Below are 20,336 nucleotides of genomic sequence, written 5' to 3'. Positions count from 1 at the left end.
ATGGGCCCTAATAACAATAATAATAATAATCCTTCCAATAACAATAGGGTCCTTCGCACCCTATGGTGCTTGGGCCCTAATAATAATCCTTCCAATAACAATAGGGTCCTTCGCACCCTACGGTGCTTGGGCCCTAATAATAATAATCCTTCCAATAACAATAGGGTCCTTCGCACCCTACGGTGCTTGGGCCCTAAATAATAATAATAATAATAATAATAATAATCCTTCGAATAACAATAGGGTCCTTCGCACCCTACGGTGCTTGGGCCCGAAATATGAATAACTTTGCTCTGTGCGATAATGGTCATCTTATAAAAAAATAATGTTCATGATCAGTTTCACGTTTTATTATAGGCTACAATGGTTAAACAGGTATCGGTAATTATAACATCAGTAGCCTAATAATATTGTCCACTGCCAAATGCTAGTTTCATGTATGAATGCAACGTTAATTATGTACTCTTGCGAGAGAGGAAACTGCCTACTGCCGCTCTGCGCTGACAGCTCGTCATTTTCACTGCAAACGCGATGTAACGCAGTCACAATCAGCGGGGATTTTGTTGTATTTCCTCGAGGCTATTTTACATACTAGCTAGCTAGTCAACACATTAAGTTCTATCAGCGTTTACCCGATTACCAAACTACCCTCAACAGTGAAATAGTTGCAACGTTAGAAGAATAAAGTCAACCAATATTATAGGTGACACAATCCCGAAGGTTAGCTAGTACTATCCTATACCAGGATTCATTTCATAGCCTAATGGCTAGCTAACTTAACAATTGGCTACTCTGACACATTCTTGAAGAGTTAGCGGACTTCGAGCAACATGATCAACATCAATATCAGCGATTAACATTGATATTAATAAGAATGTAGCCAACCATTGGCAACAAAACGTCAATTTCACAATTTTACACAGGCTTACAGTGGACAGCTACATGCCTCCTAAAAGAAAGGTAGATCCAGAATTCAGATAGCAGACAATAACGAGCTTTGTAAGAAAACAGTTATTGGTCACTTGCCTAACGTTAACTGTAAGATATAGATATCCCAGATCAATTCATTAATTCTAAAGAATTTGTTATTTGAGATAACGTTAGTGCTGTATAGCATAGAAAGGTGAAGTTAGGCAATTGTAAAATGGAAGAGTTAACATTAATCCAGAACTGTTGGTACCCTAACAGTTCATTGAAATAATGCTTTATTCCTCCGGAAAAGTGATTAAATTAAAAGCTAATGTGTCATGTATACGCGCATACCTTTGGTATGTCAAAGAAGCTGTGAAAAGAGATGAAGTACTGCTTATTCGACAAAGATATTCTAAAATGGCCTGGACAGATTTGTTGGTACCCCTTAATAAAGAATAGAATTATAATGATTTATTTCAAACTAATTTGTTTATTTACTTAGTATCACATTTCCAATCTGGTAATCAGTCACATTCATTTAAACGGGAAAAAAGTCACTGTTCTGTTTTGTATAATTGTGTGCACAACACTGAACACGGACAGGAGAAAGCAAAAGAGAGAGTTGTCTGAGGAGATCAGAAAGAAAATAATAGACAAGCATGGTAAAGGTAAAGACTGCAAGATTGATGCTCCTGTGAAAACAGTTGCAAATATTAAGAAGTTTAAGTTTAAGGAACTGTAGCCAACCTCCCAGGGCATTGGCCACGAACAGAAGGATAGTGTGAATGATAGAAAAATAACAAAGGATAACTTCCAAAGACATATAAGCTGAACTCCAAGGTGAAGGTACATCAGTTTCTGATCGCACCATCCATTGCTTTTTAGGCAAAAGTTCCATGGAAGAAGACCCAGGAGGACTCCACTTTGGAAAGAAAAACATTAAAAAGCCAGACTGGAATTTGCTAAAATGCATATTGCTAAGCCACAATCCTTCCAGGAGAATGTCCTTTGGACAGATGACTCAACTGGAACTTTTTGGCAAGTCACATCAGCTCTATGTTCACAGGTGGAAAAAAATGAAGCTTTCAAAGAAAATAACACCATACCTCAGAGATGTTCACAAGCCATCAAATGCAAGTACGAGTCAAGTCTCAAGTCTCTGAGCTAGAGTCCAAGTCAAGTCTCCAGTCCTTCCGGGAGAATGTCCTTTGGACAGATGACTCAACTGGAACTTTTTGGCAAGTCACATCAGCTCTATGTTCACAGGTGGAAAAAAATGAAGCTTTCAAAGAAAATAACACCATACCTCAGAGATGTTCACAAGCCATCAAATGCAAGTACGAGTCAAGTCTCAAGTCTCTGAGCTAGAGTCCAAGTCAAGTCTCCAGTCTCCAGTCTCCAGAAGGGTACAGCCTAAACAACAGTATGGCGATAGAAATTGATCACAATTCCAATGCTAATTAAAGATATAGGCAGCCTGTAGCATGGTGGTTAAGGTACATGACTGTGACCTGCAACTGTACGTTGCTCTGGATAAGAGCGTCTGCCAAATGCCATTAATGTAATTTAAAAGATATAGAAACTAGAAGTGTAGAAGACGTATTTTACAGATGACGTCAAGTGTGTGAAAACTAAAGAAGCAGTATTATCAGGGGCACACAAAAAGATAGTGGTGATTTCATTTATTTATTCATATATCAATGATAAGAGTGTCTGCCAAATGGCAATAATGTAATGTAAACTACCACGCCTGAGCCAACGTTTTGGCAAAGCCATTCTCAAGATGGCCGGAGAAAGGCTTGCCAAAACCTCAGGTCGTGTGTGGTAGGTAATTGATATATCAATGAATAAGATAAAATAAATAACCATTCTATTTTTAAGAACTCTGTGTGACTAATGTGACAATGTAAGCATTACCATGGGCTATATTACAAGATGATGGTCAATAACAAAATAGGGGCCGGTTACATGAACACAGATTAATCTTAATCCTGGATTAAATGCAGTTTTGTATGGATAATCTCCAATTAAATTTAGTCGAGGACTAGGCTTAATCTGCATCTGCGACTCAATGATGATAATTCTAACTTTATTTGTAAACGAACTTACAAAGTGTGGAAATTTGAATCACGTTGCAGTATTGTAATAAACTCTTACGTTTTAATTATGATATGAAAGGTGACTGTTAAGCATTTACTTAATCATTCAAAAAAATCAAATGAGGCTAGATATTGGGAGCTATGATTTTGGGACTACATCTACATTATGCTATAGGAAAACCTTGCATCCGAAGGAATGCTATTGTAATATTGCATAATAAAATAAATCTTGCATTCAACTAGAGTAACTCAGGTTCTACTGTAAACATTAATGTTAACGTCAATTACAAACAAGCTCTCTCGAAAATAGAGTGAGTTTGTATGACACCGGAATACCAAACGGCTCCAAAAGAGCTACAAAACAAGTTTGATTGCAGTGATTGCTTCTAAAGGTTGTGCAACAAAATATTAGGTTAAAGGTCCCATTCACTTTTGTCCAAGTCATTTTCATTTGTTTTATTATTTACAATATTATGTTGAATAAAAAAATCAAAAGCAATGTCTGATTTCTATTAAATATGGAATAAACATGCCATTGGTCTGGTCTGGTCTAAAAAATGTGCTTTTAAATATGGTCAAGCAGGAGCCGCGGTGGCACAACAGGCTAAGATGCAGCGGACTTGCAGTTGCAGATCGGCGCACAAGAAGCACCTCAGGCGCCTCGGAATCACGGTCACAAGCATGAGATAAAAACACCACTGCTCGCAGGCGAGTTCAATTTATGTTCAGATACAGTGGCTTCAGAAAGTATTCAAGTAATTGTGAAATGAAAGTTTGAAACCACCTCGTCCAAGAGGTGGCCACTGGCCAAACTGAGTAACTGGGCAGGAGGGGAGGTGACCAAGAAGCCAACGGTCGCTTTAACAGAGCTTTGGAAGCCCACAGCAGAGATGGGAGAACCTGCCAGAAGGACAATCATCTCAGGGGCACTCCATCAATCAGGCCTTTATGGTGGAATGGATAGATGGAAGCCACTCTTGAGTAAAAGACATGACAGCCTGCTTGGAGTTGGCCAAATGGCATTTAAAGGACTCATCTGGAGCATGAGGAAAAAGATTATCTGGTTTTAATGAAACAAAGCCATGGCAGGGAATGGTGAGAATTGAGGACAGGATAAATGCAGCCAAATACAGAGAGGAGAAGAAAACCTGCTCCAGATGAGTACACACAACCTCAGACTGGGGTGATGGTTCACCTTTCAGCACAACAATGACCCAAAATATACAGCCAAGACAATGCTGGAGTGGCTTGGGGACCAGTCTCTGACTGTCCTTGAGTGGACCAGCCAAAGCCCAGAATTAAATGCCATAAAATATTTGTGGAGAGACCTGAAGATGTTTGTTTATAGACTCTTCCCATCCAACCTGAAGGAGCTTGAGAGGATCTGCCAGGAAGAATGGAAAGAACTGCCCAAATCCAGGTGCACAAAGCTTGTAGAGACTTACCCAAAAAGACTTCAAGCCAAAGGGGTTCTACTAAATGAAAGATCTGAATATTATATAAATCAGAGATTTACATTTTTTTCATTTGTAACAAATGTGCAGAAATTTTGAAAAACATTTCACTTCGGGTTATTGAGTGTAGATTGATGGGCAAAAATGGCAATCTTATCCATTTAAAATAAATTCTACAGCACAATAAAGTGTGCACAAAGTGAAGGGGTCTGAATACTTTCTGAAGCCCCTGAATGCGTGTGCCCATTGACTGTTCTGTCAAAGCCATGATGAAGGCAGCCTGGCTGCCAAAATGCTGGCCATTAAAAAACTACTTAAATTGGAATTAAGAGTGTGCAACCTTTAAGATTCCGATGGCTGCACCTTGCAGAAGTGTGCGTTTTAATTTTTTTCTTTTGCATTAATAGCATGTAGCATCACTTTTTCATTGCGGACTCATTGAGACTCGACTCGTCAATAAGGACTCGTTAACAATAAGAGTCCGCCAAATGCCATCGTAAAAATGACGAAGCGAACAATGTCCCCCAACCAATGATTATTTTTCAATCATTTATATTAAAAATATTCCTTAGTTAAAACACACTCAACGTTGTTTTACGCACCTTTCAGTTGCAAACATAGCAACACCCAACAATATATTTCTTGCAGCATAGCGCGCTAACGTTCATTCAAACAAAATGACTGCCACTAGGAAAAAGTCCAGCACCAAAATAAAAGATGAAGGAGCAACCACATCTAGTTTCAACAGAGATGAAAGAGTTTACCAGCAGTGGAGTTGATCCCACCGCTGTTCACTATTGCCTAGTTAAGGTAACTTGGCTAAACTGTTGTGTTGGACAAATTACATGTTTCTCAGACTCAGTATAATGTTTGTGTCAGCATCAAGGAAGCGCACATTATTTTATTTTGTTGACTGCCAAGTTGTAGCGATGTTGGCTTGCATTTCAAATGGTTGATCTTGAAAAGCTATGCAAGCTAAAGAAACACGAGTGTAAGGAATAGTAATGGTAAAACAAACTTCTTCAGGTTGGTTTGAAAAGCTCCTTACATTTTCATTGTCACCGTAGTTCACACAAGCAGCTGCATTTTCAGTTAGCCTAATGAAATTTTGATCTGGAGCCTGGGGCATCTGAATGTTTTGCTATGTTTTGCTACGGTTTCTGCTTTGAATGTTTTCTCCCAATCGTGTGTAACCTTTTACAACAGCCTTTGAGGTGTGTTTACATTACATTGATGGCATTTGGCAGATACCTGGGATCAAACCACCGACCTTGCGTGTCCCAGTCATGTACCTTAACCACTACGCTACAGGCCGCTGTGTTTGCTCCCATTAGGTTGGTGTGTAGCCCCCAATAACTTGAATCAATAATGATGTTAGGCCTATGCCAGAGGACACCTTCTCAGACGTCATGGAGCAAGCTATACTATGTCAGTCAGTCTTCCCAAGGTTTGCAATAGGATGTCCAGCATCAACAAATGCATTTCAATTTGTCTAAATTTCTCAGTGAATCCATACAAAGCTGGTTACAGTTGCAATATCACCCACCAGAAAAAGGTGACCAAATAGCTCAACAGATTATATGGTTCAATTCAAGTAGAGTAATAGGAAATACACCTACAGTACTGTGCAAAAGTTTTAGGCAGGTGTGAAAATACTGTAAAAGAGGAATGCTTTCAAAAATAGAAATGGAAATCAATTAACAAAATGCATGAACAGAAGAAGTGAATGAACAGAAGAAAAATCTAAATCAAATCAATTTGGTGTGAACACCCTTTGCCTTCAAAACAGCATCAATTCTTCTAGGTATACTTGCACACAGTTTTTGAAGGAACTCAGCAGGTAGGTTGTTCTAGAACTAGCCACAGTTCTTCTGTGGATTTAGGCAGCCTCAAAGGCTTCTGTCTCTTCATGTAATCCCAGACAGACTTGATGTTGAGATCAGGGCTCTGTGGGGGCCATACCATCACTTCCAGGACTCCTTGTCCTTCAGATGCATCCCTGATAGTACTGCATGATGGATAAGTATCTGCCTGTATTTCTCAGCATTGAGGCATACATTAATTCTGACCAAATCCCCAACTCCATTTGCCGAAATGCAGCCCCAAACTTGCAAGGAACCTCCACCATGCTTCACTGTTGCCTGCAGACACTCACTCTTGTACCTTGTACCATAATAATAATATAATAATGTACCGCTCTCCAGCCCTTCGGCAAACAAACTGCTTTCTGCTACAGCCAAATATTTCACATTTTGACTTATCAGTTCAGAGAACCTGCTGCCATTTTTCTGCACCCCAGTTCCTGTGTTTTTAGTGCATAGTTGAGCCGCTTGGCCTTGTTTCCACATCGGAGGTATGGCTTTTTGGCCACAATTCTTCCATGAAGACCACTCCTGACCAGACTTCTCTGCACAGTAGATGGGTGTACCTGGGTCCCTGTTTTCTGCCAATCCTGAGCTGATGGCACTGCTGGACATCTTCTGATTGCGAAGGGAAGTAAGCTTGATGTGTCTGCTGCACTAAGTTTCCTTGGCCAACCACTATGTCTACGGTCCTCAACGTTGCCCGTTTCTTTGTGCTTCTTCAACAGAGCTTGGACAGCACATCTGGAAACCACTGTCTGCCTTGAAATTTCAGCCTGGGACAGACCTTGCTGATGCAGTACAAGTACCTCGTGTCTTCTTGCTGTAGATCCTGATCTGAGGTAGACTTGAAAATAAATACTTTGCCCAGAAGTATAATAGCATTTACAACCGTTTGATTAATATTTTTTAAATCCCCAAGCAGAACAGTCTGTACGTCCAATTCAGCCTTGATATTGCACTTTCTTAGCCACATTAGAATTTGAGTCTCAAAAGGCTCACTATGGGACAGTACCAAAAAATATATTGAATCACTTTGGTTTCATCTTGGCCTAATCTACATACTGGAGAATATTCTATACCCCATCTATGTAGCATTTCTAAACAATAGTTTCAACTGGAAGGCTCGCATAAAGGAATCAATAGTTATTTTATATATAGATTCATATCACATTCCATGGGAGGGGTTAATCAAAAAGCTGTTCCCATTTGCACAGAATTTTATATAGCATGGTGTTAGGCCACATTAGGGACAAAAAAAGTCAAAGGGAAGAAAGAAATAAAAAAGGAGTAGGAAAAAAGGAAAAGGAAATCCTTTAGTCAGAATGAATGAATTGCACTAAAACTCTAAATATTGTTAGAATATGATAAAGCTATTATTTTTAATGATATCATTGTTACATTGTTGTTGTATTTTTTCTTTTCTTTTTTTGTGTTATTTTCTGTTCACTTTTGTTCAATTTGCATGTATGACACTGACTTTACTCTCCAAATATTGATTAATGTATTTTATAACATTGGTGAACATATTGAGGGGATATTTGACCATCCTCCAAGCAGAATCTTTAAAGATCCTTCAGATCCTTTGGTCTTTTAATCATTTCTTGGAGTGAATCAGAGTGATGACAAGAGCAAAGTGTGTAGACTAAAATGAACAGTTATCTTTCATTTAAAAATAAAGAAGTAACAGTATATTAATACATCAAGTCTGCAACGTGATTCACTTTAACTTTGTTTAGAAATAGTTAAATTATTAAGTCGCAGATGCAGATTAAGCCTAGTCCTTGACTAAATTTAATTGGAGATTATCCATACAAAGCTAAATTCAATCCAGAATCTGTGTCAAACCAGCCCCTATTTTTGTAATTGACCCTCATCTTATATTATAGGCCCATCCATGGTCAGGCTGACATTATGTCAAATGGTTCCATTTTATTTTATCTTATTTATTGAAAAATCAATGAGCTACCACACCAGACCTGGGGCCTCATTTATAAAACTGTGCGTAGGATTCACGTCAAAAGGTTGTTACGCACAAAATTATTCCGATAAAACAGTGCACACGCACATCCCATGCCAGTTTTCCTTTATAAATCATAATCAACTCTAAATGTGGCGCACCTTTGCCAGCTTCATGTCCCGCCCACAGTTGCCTATAAATAGGCAGTGAAACACCCCTAATGAATATGCATTTCACAAAGACGACAATGGCAAACACTGAAAAGAAGGCCAAGAAAAGGGATTTCAGCCATTTGATTGCCTCTGAAAAGCTACAGGTGTGGGAATTATCCTGATTGATTGTAAATGACAAACAGTTCTGCACAACAAATGTGATGACGATGATGATGATAATAATAATAATAATAATACTACAAGTTATTTGTCTAGCACCATTGAAAACACAGTTACAAAATTAAGAGATAAAACGAACAAAAATCCATAACAATAAACACATTATAAAACATAATATATGATAACAATATATGAAACTATGCACTAGTATCTGCCCGACTGATGCATTGTAAACGGCATCAGTGCAGCGTAATTAGTCAAACTGTTCACCATATTATTTATGAGAATACATTTAATAACATGAAGTATTGTTTAACAATTCGTCTACATATTTGAGGGATTATTTTACAACAACATCTCCGTTTATATCTATCATCCTAAATCATATTTTTTGGGCACTCCAGGGAGCATCAATCAAACAGCTGTTTGTTTATTCATTTCGATTTATTTTACACAGTGGTATCAATTTCACACCATTTCTCGCGTTTCATCTCATTGCCATCAGTCGCAGTTTCTCATTTCTCCAGTTAATGTGCGTACGCATGGGTCAGAGTTTCCGTGCAGGACCACAGATTTTCCCGTCAAGTTTGTTTTTTATAAATGCCAAAGTTTGCTTAGAAAGTGCCGTACGCATTCTTTTGTGCATACGCAACGTTTATAAATGAGGCCCCTGAGGTTTTGGCAAAGCCTTTCTCCAGCCAGCTTGAGAAAGGCTTTGCCAAAATGTTGACTGTGTGGTGTGGTGTGGTGGTGTGGTAGTTCATTGATATACAAATAAATAAATGAAATAATAATCTTTTTATGTGCCCCTGATAATACTGCTTCTTAAGTTGTCACACACTTGATGTCAGATACAAAATATGTCTTCTTCACTTCTGGTTTCTACATCTTCAATTAGCATTTCTATAGCCATACTGTTGATTAGGCTGCAAGTCTTAAGTAAGTCAGTCTGCAAGTCTGCAAGTCAGTAAGTGCATCATTCTGACCGGGTGTTTAGTATCGCTGCGGACTTTCCTCTAGACGCGGTAACGTTGATTTTTAAATTGCTCATTTGAACAGCAAGGGTTAGGGCTTGAGCCAGTTTGTTTGTCTGTTACCTGTTAATCACTTCTACTGGTTGCATACCTATAGAGTGATTGAACATTTGTCTTAAATAGCTATGGAATTAATCAGTAGATTAGCTTTGATTTCATATCGCTTGTGAGCAATTGTAGGCCATTTAAATAGGCGTGTCAGAGCGACGCTCCGTCCCAGTTTGTGATGTTATGTTTCACCCCATCCCAGTCTGCTCTCTCCCTCGAAGACGTGACGTGGGCCTCCACGGCGTCGGAACCCCTCCAACCTCAGCTACCCCCCGCTGACCCCTTGAGGACTTTGCTGTCACAGGGGGACTATGGAACTGCCAGTCTGCCACTCGGAAGGCTGACTTCATCCCTGTGTATGCCTCCCTCCAGTCCCTACAATTCCTTGCCTGGATCACACCTGACAACACCGCCACTCCCGCTGCCCTCTCATCCTCCTTCTCCTTCTCGCACACTCCTCGGCCTTCCGACCGTGGCGGTGGTACTGGTCTTTTAATTTCCCCCTCGTGGAAATTCTCTGTTTTCCCCCTCTCTGACCTGTCCATATCCACTTTTGAATTCCATTCTGTTGCAGTATCCTACCCTACTAACCTTTTCATTGCAGTTATCTACCGCCCTCCAGGGCCCCTGGGAAACTTCCTTGATGAGCTAGACACCCTTCTCAGCTCCTTCCCTGAGGATGGCACCCCACTGATTCTCCTTGGAGACTTCAACATCCACCTTGAAGCCTCCCAGGCTGCTGCCTTCCTACCGCTAATCCACTCCTTCGGCCTCTCCCTGCAACACTCTCCTCCAACCCACAAGGCGGGCAATGTCCTAGACCTTGTCTTTGTGAGGAACTGCTCATGCTCCGATTTCACGGTTACCCCTCTGCATACATCTGATCACCACTTCATCTCATTCTCCCTCCCTCTTCCTCCCCATCCTCCTCCCCCTCCTCCCACCCACACTTCCGCAGCCCGCCGAAACCTCCGCTCCCTCTCACCCTCTTCCTTCGCCAGCACCGTCATCGCCTCACTCCCCCCTCTTGAATCCTTCTTCAAACTCCCCACTAACTATGCATCTGCCACCCTCCTTTCATCTCTCTCCTCCGCCTTTGACTCTCTCTGTCCGCCTGTCTCAAAGCCACCTCGCACATCCCCTCCCAGTCCTTGGATATCTGACACCCTCCGTACCTCCAGGGCCAGCCTCCGCGCAGCGGAGAGGAAGTGGGGGAAATCCAGAGACACTTCAGACCTCACGACTTACCAGTCTCTCCTGGCGGCATTCTCTTCCGCTGTCACTGCCGCCACAGCGAAATACTTTCAAACACAAATTCAGAACTCCGGTTCTAACCCCTGGAAACTTTTCTCCATTTTCTCCTCTCACCTCAATGCACCGCCTCCTCCTCCTCAGTTCTCCTTTGCTGCTGATGACTTTGCTGATTTCTTCGATGAGAAGGTCACAGTCATCCGTAGATCCTTTACAACCACCGCCCCCCTCACTGTGCCCTTCCCCCCCTCTAGGCCCATCCCTTCCTTTTCCACTTTCTCCCCCCTTACAGACTCTGATGTTTCTCTGCTCTGCCACCGCCCTACAACTTGTGCCCTTGACCCTATTCCCTCTTCTCTTCTCCAAACTATCACACCTGACATTCTCCCATTTGTCACCTCCCTTGTCAACTCCTCCCTGTCTTCCGGCTGTTTTCCGGCATCCTCCAAGAGGGCCCACATCACTCCGCTGCTAAAAAAGCCTACTCTGGATCCCTCCATCATCCAGAACTACCGCCCGGTATCTCTTCTTCCTTTCCTTTCTAAAACTATAGAACGAGCCGCTTCTACTCAACTTTCTTCTTTCTTTTCTAACAACAACCTGCTAGACCCCCATCAGTCTGGCTTCAGATCGGGCCACTCGACAGAGACTGCGCTCCTCTCCGTCAGTGAGTCACTCCATGCCGCACGAGCAGCCTCCCTCTCCTCTGTCCTCATTCTTCTAGATCTCTCTGCTGCCTTCGACACTGTGGATCACTCCATCCTCCTGTCTGCCCTGTCAGCAACGGGCATCTGTGGCACAGCCCAGGACTGGATTGAGTCCTACCTCTCTGGTCGCTCCTTCCAGGTTGCCTGGGCTGGTTCGGTATCGACACCTCGGCCCCTCGCCACAGGAGTTCCCCAGGGCTCAGTCCTAGGCCCGTTTCTTTTTTCTCTTTACACTCGCTCCCTTGGCCCTGTGATCACTGCACATGGGCTATCCTACCACTGCTACGTGGACGATACCCAACTCTTCGTCTCGTTCCCGCCGTCTGATACGCAGGTTTCAGCCCGTATCTCTGCTTGCCTGAGGGACATCCAGAGCTGGATGGACAACCACCATCTAAAGCTCAACCCAGGCAAGACTGAAATGATATTCATCCCTGCTAAAACCTCTCCCCATCTGGATCTCTCCATTTCCCTTGGGGATACCACACTCACACCGTCACCCAGTGCAAGGAACCTCGGCGTGGTGATGGACAGCAGACTGTCCCTCTCCGAGAACATTGTGGCGGTGACCCGGTCATGCAGGTTCTTCCTATACAACATACGGAGAATCCGCCCCTTTCTCACCCCCTACTCGACCCAGCTCCTGGTCCAAGCGATGGTTCTGTCCCGCCTGGACTACTGCAATTCCCTCTTGGCTGGCCTCCCAGCGTCTGCCATCAGACCCCGCCAACCCATCCAGAATGCAGCAGCTCGTCTGGTCTTCAACCTTCCCAAATACTCACACGTCACCCCCCTGCTTACTTCCCTCCACTGGCTGCCTGTCAGGGCTCGCATCAAATTCAAAACATTGGTGCTAGCCTTCCAAGCAGTTAAAGGGTCTTCCCCAGCTTATCTACAAAAAGTCATCAGACCCTACACCCCTGCCAGACCTCCACAGGCCGCTTGGCACCTCCCCCTCTCCGAACCTCCATATCACGCTCACGACTACTGTCTGTTCTGGCTCCACGGTGGTGGAACGAACTCCCCATTGAGGTCAGAACTGTAGAATCTCTCCCCACCTTCAAGCGCAAGCTGAAGACACACCTCTTCAAGCAGCACCTCTCCCCATCCCTCCCTACCTCCCTGTGAACCTTAATTGTTGTCTCTGACTTGCTTTGTGTATCGGAATTTTTAGTTGGCTAGGTAAGCAGTGTTTGGACAGTTAACTTTGGTCACTTTTGCTCTGTTTGTTTGTTTCTTTGTTCTCAAAAAAAAAAAAAAAAAAAAGGGCCCTCGTCCTTATCTTTGTTGTACAGGTAGCAGTTGAAATTGTACTTCCCTCTAGGGTCTTTCAGCGAACTTATCCCTGGTTATGGGTATGCACTTTGTTGTACGTCGCTCTGGATAAGAGCGTCTGCCAAATGCCAATAATGTAATGTAAAAAATAAAATAAAATAAAAAGTCTTGAGACTTGCATTTAATGACTTGTGAACATCTCTGATAGGTAGCCTTGACAGCTTCCATCTGGGCAGTAGGCATTTCTTTACCCATTTCATTCACTTACCTGCCACTATAATAGACAAGAGTTAATAGACTGAACACTTAACATGGGTGGCCTACAGCGTAGTGGTTAAGGTACATAACTGGGACATGCAAAATCGGTGGTTCGATCCCCGGTGTAGCTACATTAAGATTTGCACAGCAGTTGGGCCCTAGAGCAAGGCCCTTAACCCTGCTAATCAACTGTATGGGCAGGGCTCTGGATAACAGCGTCTGCCAAATGCCATTAATGTAATTTAATGTAATGCAAACTATCGAGGTAGGAAGTGCTTCAGAGAGGATGAAAAAATAATAATAATAAAAATAAAAATAAAAAACCTCTGCCCGCAATAATTATGGCCGAATTAGCTAACTGGATAGCTGACTGCTTAATGGAAGACAAAAATGGGAAATTCCCTGTGTCCCCTAATAGCAACAATGGTTTTCACCTTTGGAGAAAATCCTCTAATAAAAAAACTCCTTCTCTCTTCACCACAAAACCAGAAATGCCTTTCAGGCACATAATCCAGCAGAGCAAAGCAAGCGAATCAAAGTTGAGCAAAGGACGGGTTATATATAATATATATTTTACCAAAATATGAATGAAAATGGTCACTGTCATTAGCAGCAAGTAAGCTAAAGTAAGGCAGAGGCGGTACTTTAACCATGATCATGTGATCAAATTGATCATATTTTGTTAGTAATGTTAAATAAATAAAAATATATTTTTTAAATGCTACGGTTTCCTAACCTTTCCACTTCTGCAGCACACTTTCCAAGTTCAGAATCTCACAACACACCACAAACAAGTGACACAGAATGATGTGACACATAAATAATGTTCTTTTGGCCTGAACATTTTGTTGGGAATTGAATTCAGCGATATTCTATTTTAATTCAATGTATTTTGGCTTTTGAGAACGGGATTCAGTGGTTCCCCCCACAGCATTTTAGGAAATTTGAGTGGGGCACTTTCACACAGCACACCTGAGCTTGCCTGACAGCACACCAGAGTGCAGGACATTTGATTTTCTGAGACTTGTCAGCAGAATTGTTGGGTATTTGCATTAGAGTGCAATGTACTCAGTGGTAGTGCTTTTTGGGGAAGCTAGCATTAACAGTATAGCTGAATGTTCACATGAGCTGTCCAGTGGAGCAATACTCACAGGTCAGCGGCAGTGTGGCTATGCTGCAGGGGCTGGTTTAGGTTTGCAGGGGGCTCTGCTTGCTCCCCTGGCCCTTCCTCCTGGGCTTTACACAGGAGCTCAAACAGTGGGGAGTCCTAGGATGAAGAGGGAGAAGGTTCATTACATCAGTCTGGAACCCAACACCCTTTCACACACAACAAACTTTTCTTATAAATCACTGTGTGCATGGAATTCTTTGGCAATAACATTTTCCAATTCAAGGGACGTTTTGTGGATTCAGCAAGTAGAGAGCTGAAAAGTAACCAAAAAAAAAAAAGAATATCATCCCTGAATTATTGGCACCCTTGATCAAAATGATCATTATCTATATTCATATATTAAATATAGATAATGTACTATGGTCAAACTGATAGTAAATTCATTCATTCATTCATTATCCCTAACCCGCTTATCCTGAACAGGGTCGCAGGGGGGCTGGAGGCTATCCCAGCATACATTGGGCGAAAGGCAGGAATACACCCTGGACAGGTCGCCAGTCCATCGCAGGGCACACACACCATTCACTCACACACTCATACCGAAGGGCAATTTAGACTCTCCAATCAGCCTAACCTGCATGTCTTTGGACTGTGGGAGGAAACCGGAGTACCCGGAGGAAACCCACGGAAACACGGGGAGAACATGCAAACTCCACACAGAGAGGCCCCGGCCGACGGGGATTCGAACCCAGGACCTCCTTGCTGTGAGGTGGCAGTGCTACCCACTGCACAATCCGTGCCGCCTGATAGTAAATTGATATGCAAAAAATAAATAAATAAATAAACTCGCAAAAAAAACAAATCACTCAAAATCCTTTCGTCATCCATCACCATGGGAAAAGTTAAAGAACCCAAAAAAACAGTTAAATGTACCACTTAGGACTGTAACAGAAGAAATATAAAACAAGGAATGGTTGCAAACTTGTCAGGGAGAGGATGCAAGTGAACGTTATCCGCACAGATATAAAGAACCCACAGGTCATGGTTTAAGAATTGTAGAGATTGGTTGCATCTTGGACCACCAAGTCTGAAAAAGAATCAATAGATGCCACCTCCATACCACACACTGTCAATTCTGACTGATTAAGTTATTAATCTTTTCTGAATCCAATTGTACATGCATTTCATATTCTGAAAATAGGCAACTAACCCCTGAAAGCACACCCTGTTATACACAATTCCTTTATCAGAACACAGAACAAGTGGCTTTCTGGGGACTGTACTACCTGAAATATATAGAGGCTCAGTAGAACCTTTCAAGAAGGGCAACTAAATTGATACAGATAAATGTTATGAATGACGAAAGACAACATAAGATACATAATCTCTCAAGCTTAGTCAAGAAATTTACAGGCCTCAAAGTGAACTACAAGAGATTTTTCAGATTGAGTTCAGTCAGAGGAACAAGAGGGTATAAATGGAAATGAGCTAAAGGTAAACTTTCACATACATTATGAAGTATTTCTTCACAGAGTAGTCACAGCATGGAATAGCTTTTCAAGACATGTAACAGAGGCAGAAACAGGGTTTCAAGACTAGGCTTGAGACAGTGCTAAATCCAGTTTGTCTGTAAACTGTGAGCACTAGGTAGCCGTAGTAGTAGGACAATGGCAAGCACTGTAAGGTTGAATGACAGGTTCTCACAAAATGTATGCATGACTGCACCCCCGCTCAAGACACATCCAACTGTGGTCCAGATCATGCCCCCCTTGATACTCACCCCCCTCCAAGCGATGCTCTCCAAAACCAAGTGTTCACAGTGCTCCAAGTGTTTGATCATGTCTCGACTCAGACTTGACTCTGCCTTGATGAAGCTCTCAATCACCTTATAGAAGTCATAGGCAACCAGCTGGAATACGTCCAGGACCCAGGGGAACGAGAGGTCAGTTTCAATTGTGACCCTGACCCCAAACCCTCCGGTTCCTGGAAACAAAAAAGGAAATCTCATTTACACGCAGAAATTTCACACCATTCAGTACAGTTCAAACCAAAAGAGGTTGCACTCCATGCAATGCCTTTTTCAACCAAATCTAAAGTACCGTTTCCAATTCAGGGCATCAAGCAGGAAACACTGAATGTGCAGCACTCACCTCTGACCAAGACTGTGCTTTTTGCAAATAGGCTCTGAAGTGAATACATGCTGCTAAACTATATTCAGATAGTTGTTACAGAATAAAAATATTGTAGTCCACAAATGCTCCTGACGAGCCAGTAGGTGCCTTGCAAGGCAGCCAATCGCCGTTGGTGGGTGTGTGTGTGTGTGTGTATGAATGGGTGAATGAGAAGCATTTGAATAAAGGCACTCTATACATGCCAACCATTTACCATTTACATGATGCCGAAAATTTTTGTTCCATCCAGATTGGATTATTGTAATGCCCTCGTCAGGATGTGCAAATGCCTCCTTAAAGCCCCTACAGCTCGTTCAAAATGCAGCTGTTCGTATTCTAACGAGAACAAAATGCTTTGAGCACATTACCCCAGTATTATCATCTCTCCATCCGCATTGATTTCAAAGTACTACTCCACACATTTAAGACATTTAAATGGGCTCACGATCCTCTATCTATCCTCTCCCACTGAGACCAAGGTCTCATTTTCAGAGGAGCTCTGATTACAATAAAGCATTTACAGTGAGTTTTCCAAAAACAAACTTTACCATTTAGATCCACGGAATTCACATACACCACGTGAAATATATGGATTAAATAATTAAATAAATAAAAATAAAAAGGGCATAAGACAGGGAATCGTGATCTGATTGTCCTAATTTATCACTAAAGGCAGGAACATTCAGCCTCTTTTAGTATCAAATCCATCACTAATTTCTAGAAGGACTCGATCGGGGTAAGGCAATCTAACTTCAGTATATCCTGACATTTATTCCACATATAAGGTGAAAATGGGCTAAAAGCGGTATTGCCCAGAATTGTTCTGATGACTGACTTTGATGCACAGCAGCCTGGTCAGATAGAGAGGAAGTTCGCCAAGCAAGGCTTTATAAATAAATAGAATGCCATTTTGCTTCCTTCTATAATGAAGATAATACCATCCTACTGAACTATATAAAGCAGTGATGTGTTCGGAAACCATCTCCTGTAATGAAGCACAATGCGCTATGATAAATTGCGTCCAAGAGCCTTAAAGTACTGTTAGAGGCATGCCTATACACGACATCTCCGCAGTCAAATACAGGTAAGATTGTCACCTGCACAATCCACTTCCTGTTGTCAAATGAAAAACAGGATCTGTTTCTGTAAAGAAATTAATTAATTTTGCCACATGAGATTTAAAAGAGAAATCATAATCCAGCCAGATATCTAAGTATTTGTAGTACTGCACTTGCTCAATTTGAGCACCAGTCAATGAAGATACGGCAGTATTTGGCATAGTTGTATTCCATGTAGAAAAGATCATGTACTTAGTTTTTTCAGTATTCAAAACAAGTTTAAGACCAGCAAGAGCATGCTGTATAACATTAAAAGCTGACTGTTAGTAAGTAAGGGCCTGGGGGTACCCATTGGTGCTGAGGAGTAAAGCAGTGTCATCAGCATAAAAATGAGCCTTACAATTTGCTATCTTGCTAGAAATATCATTTATAGAGACTGTAAATAAAATTGGTCCATGTATGGATTTTTTCACTTCACATCCCCAACCATAATAGCTTGAGTTTTATTTGAAAGGTAATCCTGGAACCAGGCTATGCTATCATGCTATGCTATGCATATCATGCATGGACCCTCTGTGTTGAGTGCATCTAGCCTTAGGATCGCCCTCATGTCCGTGCCGGTCCCCTGCCTCTTGTCCCATCGTTAAACTGCCATAGTGTTATTCTGCCGGGGTTCTTCGTTACTGCACACAGGCACCTCTTTCCCCCCTTTTCGGCTGTCCTGCTTCACTTTTTCCATTTTACCACTTACCTTCCACTAATCATTGTTTTGTTTCTGCCCTCCTACCCCTGCTCCGGGCTGGAACTGCCCACTTCTGCCCTCCTTGTTCCAAGAATGGACCTTCCCGGATAATCTAAATTTGTCATCTGCATAATTATTATTTGCATAATTTATGATTTAATTCATTTCATGTATTTATATATTACATATAACACTACTGTTAAACTCACTGTTTGCCCATTGCGGGCCAAAATCAGATGTACTCAGATGAGTTTGCTTCTGCTCAAGGTTTCTTCCTGTTACTCAGGGAGTTTTTCCTTGCCACTGTCACCCTGCGCTTGCTCTGAGGGGGGTCTCAGGTGTGGGCTCTTTGTAACAATGCAGCAATGGAGCAATGCAGGGTTAAGGGCCTTGCTCAAGGGCCCAACGGCTGTGCGGATCTTATTGTGGCAACACTGGGAGTAGAACCACCGACCTTGTGTGTCCCAGTCATTTACCTTAACCACTACGCTACAGGCTGCCCCATTTTCATAAAGGAGTGAGGACAAAAGCCGGACGGCCAACACTAGGAAGAGTCCTGGTGATGCCAAACTCCTTCCATTTCACAATTATTGTGAAACTTCGGGGAACACTGAAAGCTTCAGAAATGGTCCATGCCTCGCCACAGTTTTATTATGGAGGTCGATAGAGAGCTCCTTGGACTTCATGGCTTGTGTTTTGTCCTGACATGCAGTGTGAATTGTGGGACCTTATATACACAGGTGTGTGCCTTTCCAATCATGTCCAACCAATCAAATGTGCGAATCAAGTTTTAGACGCATATCAAGGATAATGAAAGCAAACGGGATGCACCCCAATTTTGTCAAACAGGACAACTTAGAAACTGTCATTCAAACTGTATGAATGAGGTAGATGCCATACTGTAGCTGAGTAGCCTATGCATGCGGGACGGGATGTCTATCTTTTAGTACAGTGTCAGTGTCAGTGACAAATTTATTGCAAATGCACGTTTTTGGTGTGAAGGTACCCAAGAACCGTTTCAAGAACCAGCACAAAATCAAAACGGTGCCATTTCACACTGAGCGGCTGACCAGTGGACAAAGACATCTACCCTTGGAGGAGGAAAAAATAAACAACATTTCAAACTGTGAAATAATTAACAACCGTATCCTAAACAGGAATAGTTTATAATAATACAACAAAAGTATTACGTTATACTGCGACTAGCCAACACAAAGAACGATGAAGTATAATATCCATTTTTCAAACCATATCAATGATGAACTGTTGAACATGAGAAAGTTTGTTTCATGAGTCAAAGTACAATGGTTTCCCGTTTCATTGATGGTCTGCCTCTGCGGCGAGAATGCTACTGCCTGGGGAAAAATACCTGGGATATTCTGACAGGAAGGGGCAGCAGAGAATATTTGGGCAGTAACAGGCAGAACAATAATTTGTAGCAAGATTACCCATAATGCAGAGTGGTTACGGGTTTTTTGTTTTTTTTGGGGCAACCACCACCAGGTGGCAAATGTGAGCACTGTACTCCGGAACACAGCTGTCATAAGCCCATCCTTGCCCGCGTGATGGACTTCATGCTCCATGAATGTGAATGTTATTGAATGCATGCGTTACAACAGTGCATGTGACTGATCGCGTTCTGGTAGGCCAACTGCTTCATAGCAAAATATTTGGCAACTATTAAAACCCATGGGATCACCCCAAGGAAAAAAAATGTTTCATGCTTTTATGCTTAGCTTTTTCAAGCAAATTTTAATTTGTCTTCAAACTTTCCCTTCTAGCGATTACAGCTGTGACAATCAAAACTAATAATGAACTTACCACCATAGGTTGCTGTAACAACTTCCAGGGCGCAGGCAAGCAGTGAAGTATGGAAGGCAGAGTCATTGAGAAGTTTACTGAAATTAAACCAAAGGCCAGTAGGATATCAGTTGATCAGTCTCAAGTATTAGCCTTGTGAAAACTGTTGAATGAAGGATAGAAGAAAATCAGAATGAGAAATTAAAGATTGCAGCCTATCAGAACTTACCTAAAATTCTGCACAGACAGCCTCTTTTCCTCC

The 20,336-nt window shown here is 42.0% G+C and overlaps 1 protein-coding gene across 4 annotated transcripts in view; it reads right to left on the bottom strand.

Moving 5' to 3' along the window:
- The window catches only part of rb1 (retinoblastoma 1), a 139,227-nt gene that overhangs the window by 56,845 nt on the left and 62,046 nt on the right, over positions 1 to 20,336 (bottom strand). For all 4 annotated transcript variants that reach the window (XM_061247871.1, XM_061247872.1, XM_061247873.1 and 1 more), the window contains 4 exons: positions 20,304 to 20,335; positions 20,096 to 20,172; positions 16,084 to 16,286; positions 14,344 to 14,459 (listed from right to left, as the gene is read on the bottom strand). In XM_061247871.1, coding sequence (XP_061103855.1) covers positions 14,344 to 14,459; positions 16,084 to 16,286; positions 20,096 to 20,172; positions 20,304 to 20,335 — 428 coding nt within the window. The remainder of the gene's footprint in view (positions 1 to 14,343; positions 14,460 to 16,083; positions 16,287 to 20,095; positions 20,173 to 20,303; position 20,336) is intronic.

This window comes from Conger conger, chromosome 7, assembly GCF_963514075.1.
Source record: "Conger conger chromosome 7, fConCon1.1, whole genome shotgun sequence".
Lineage (NCBI taxonomy): Eukaryota > Metazoa > Chordata > Actinopteri > Anguilliformes > Congridae > Conger > Conger conger.
Note: the sequence above shows the minus strand (reverse complement) of the source record. Positions and strands in the feature narration are given on the sequence as shown.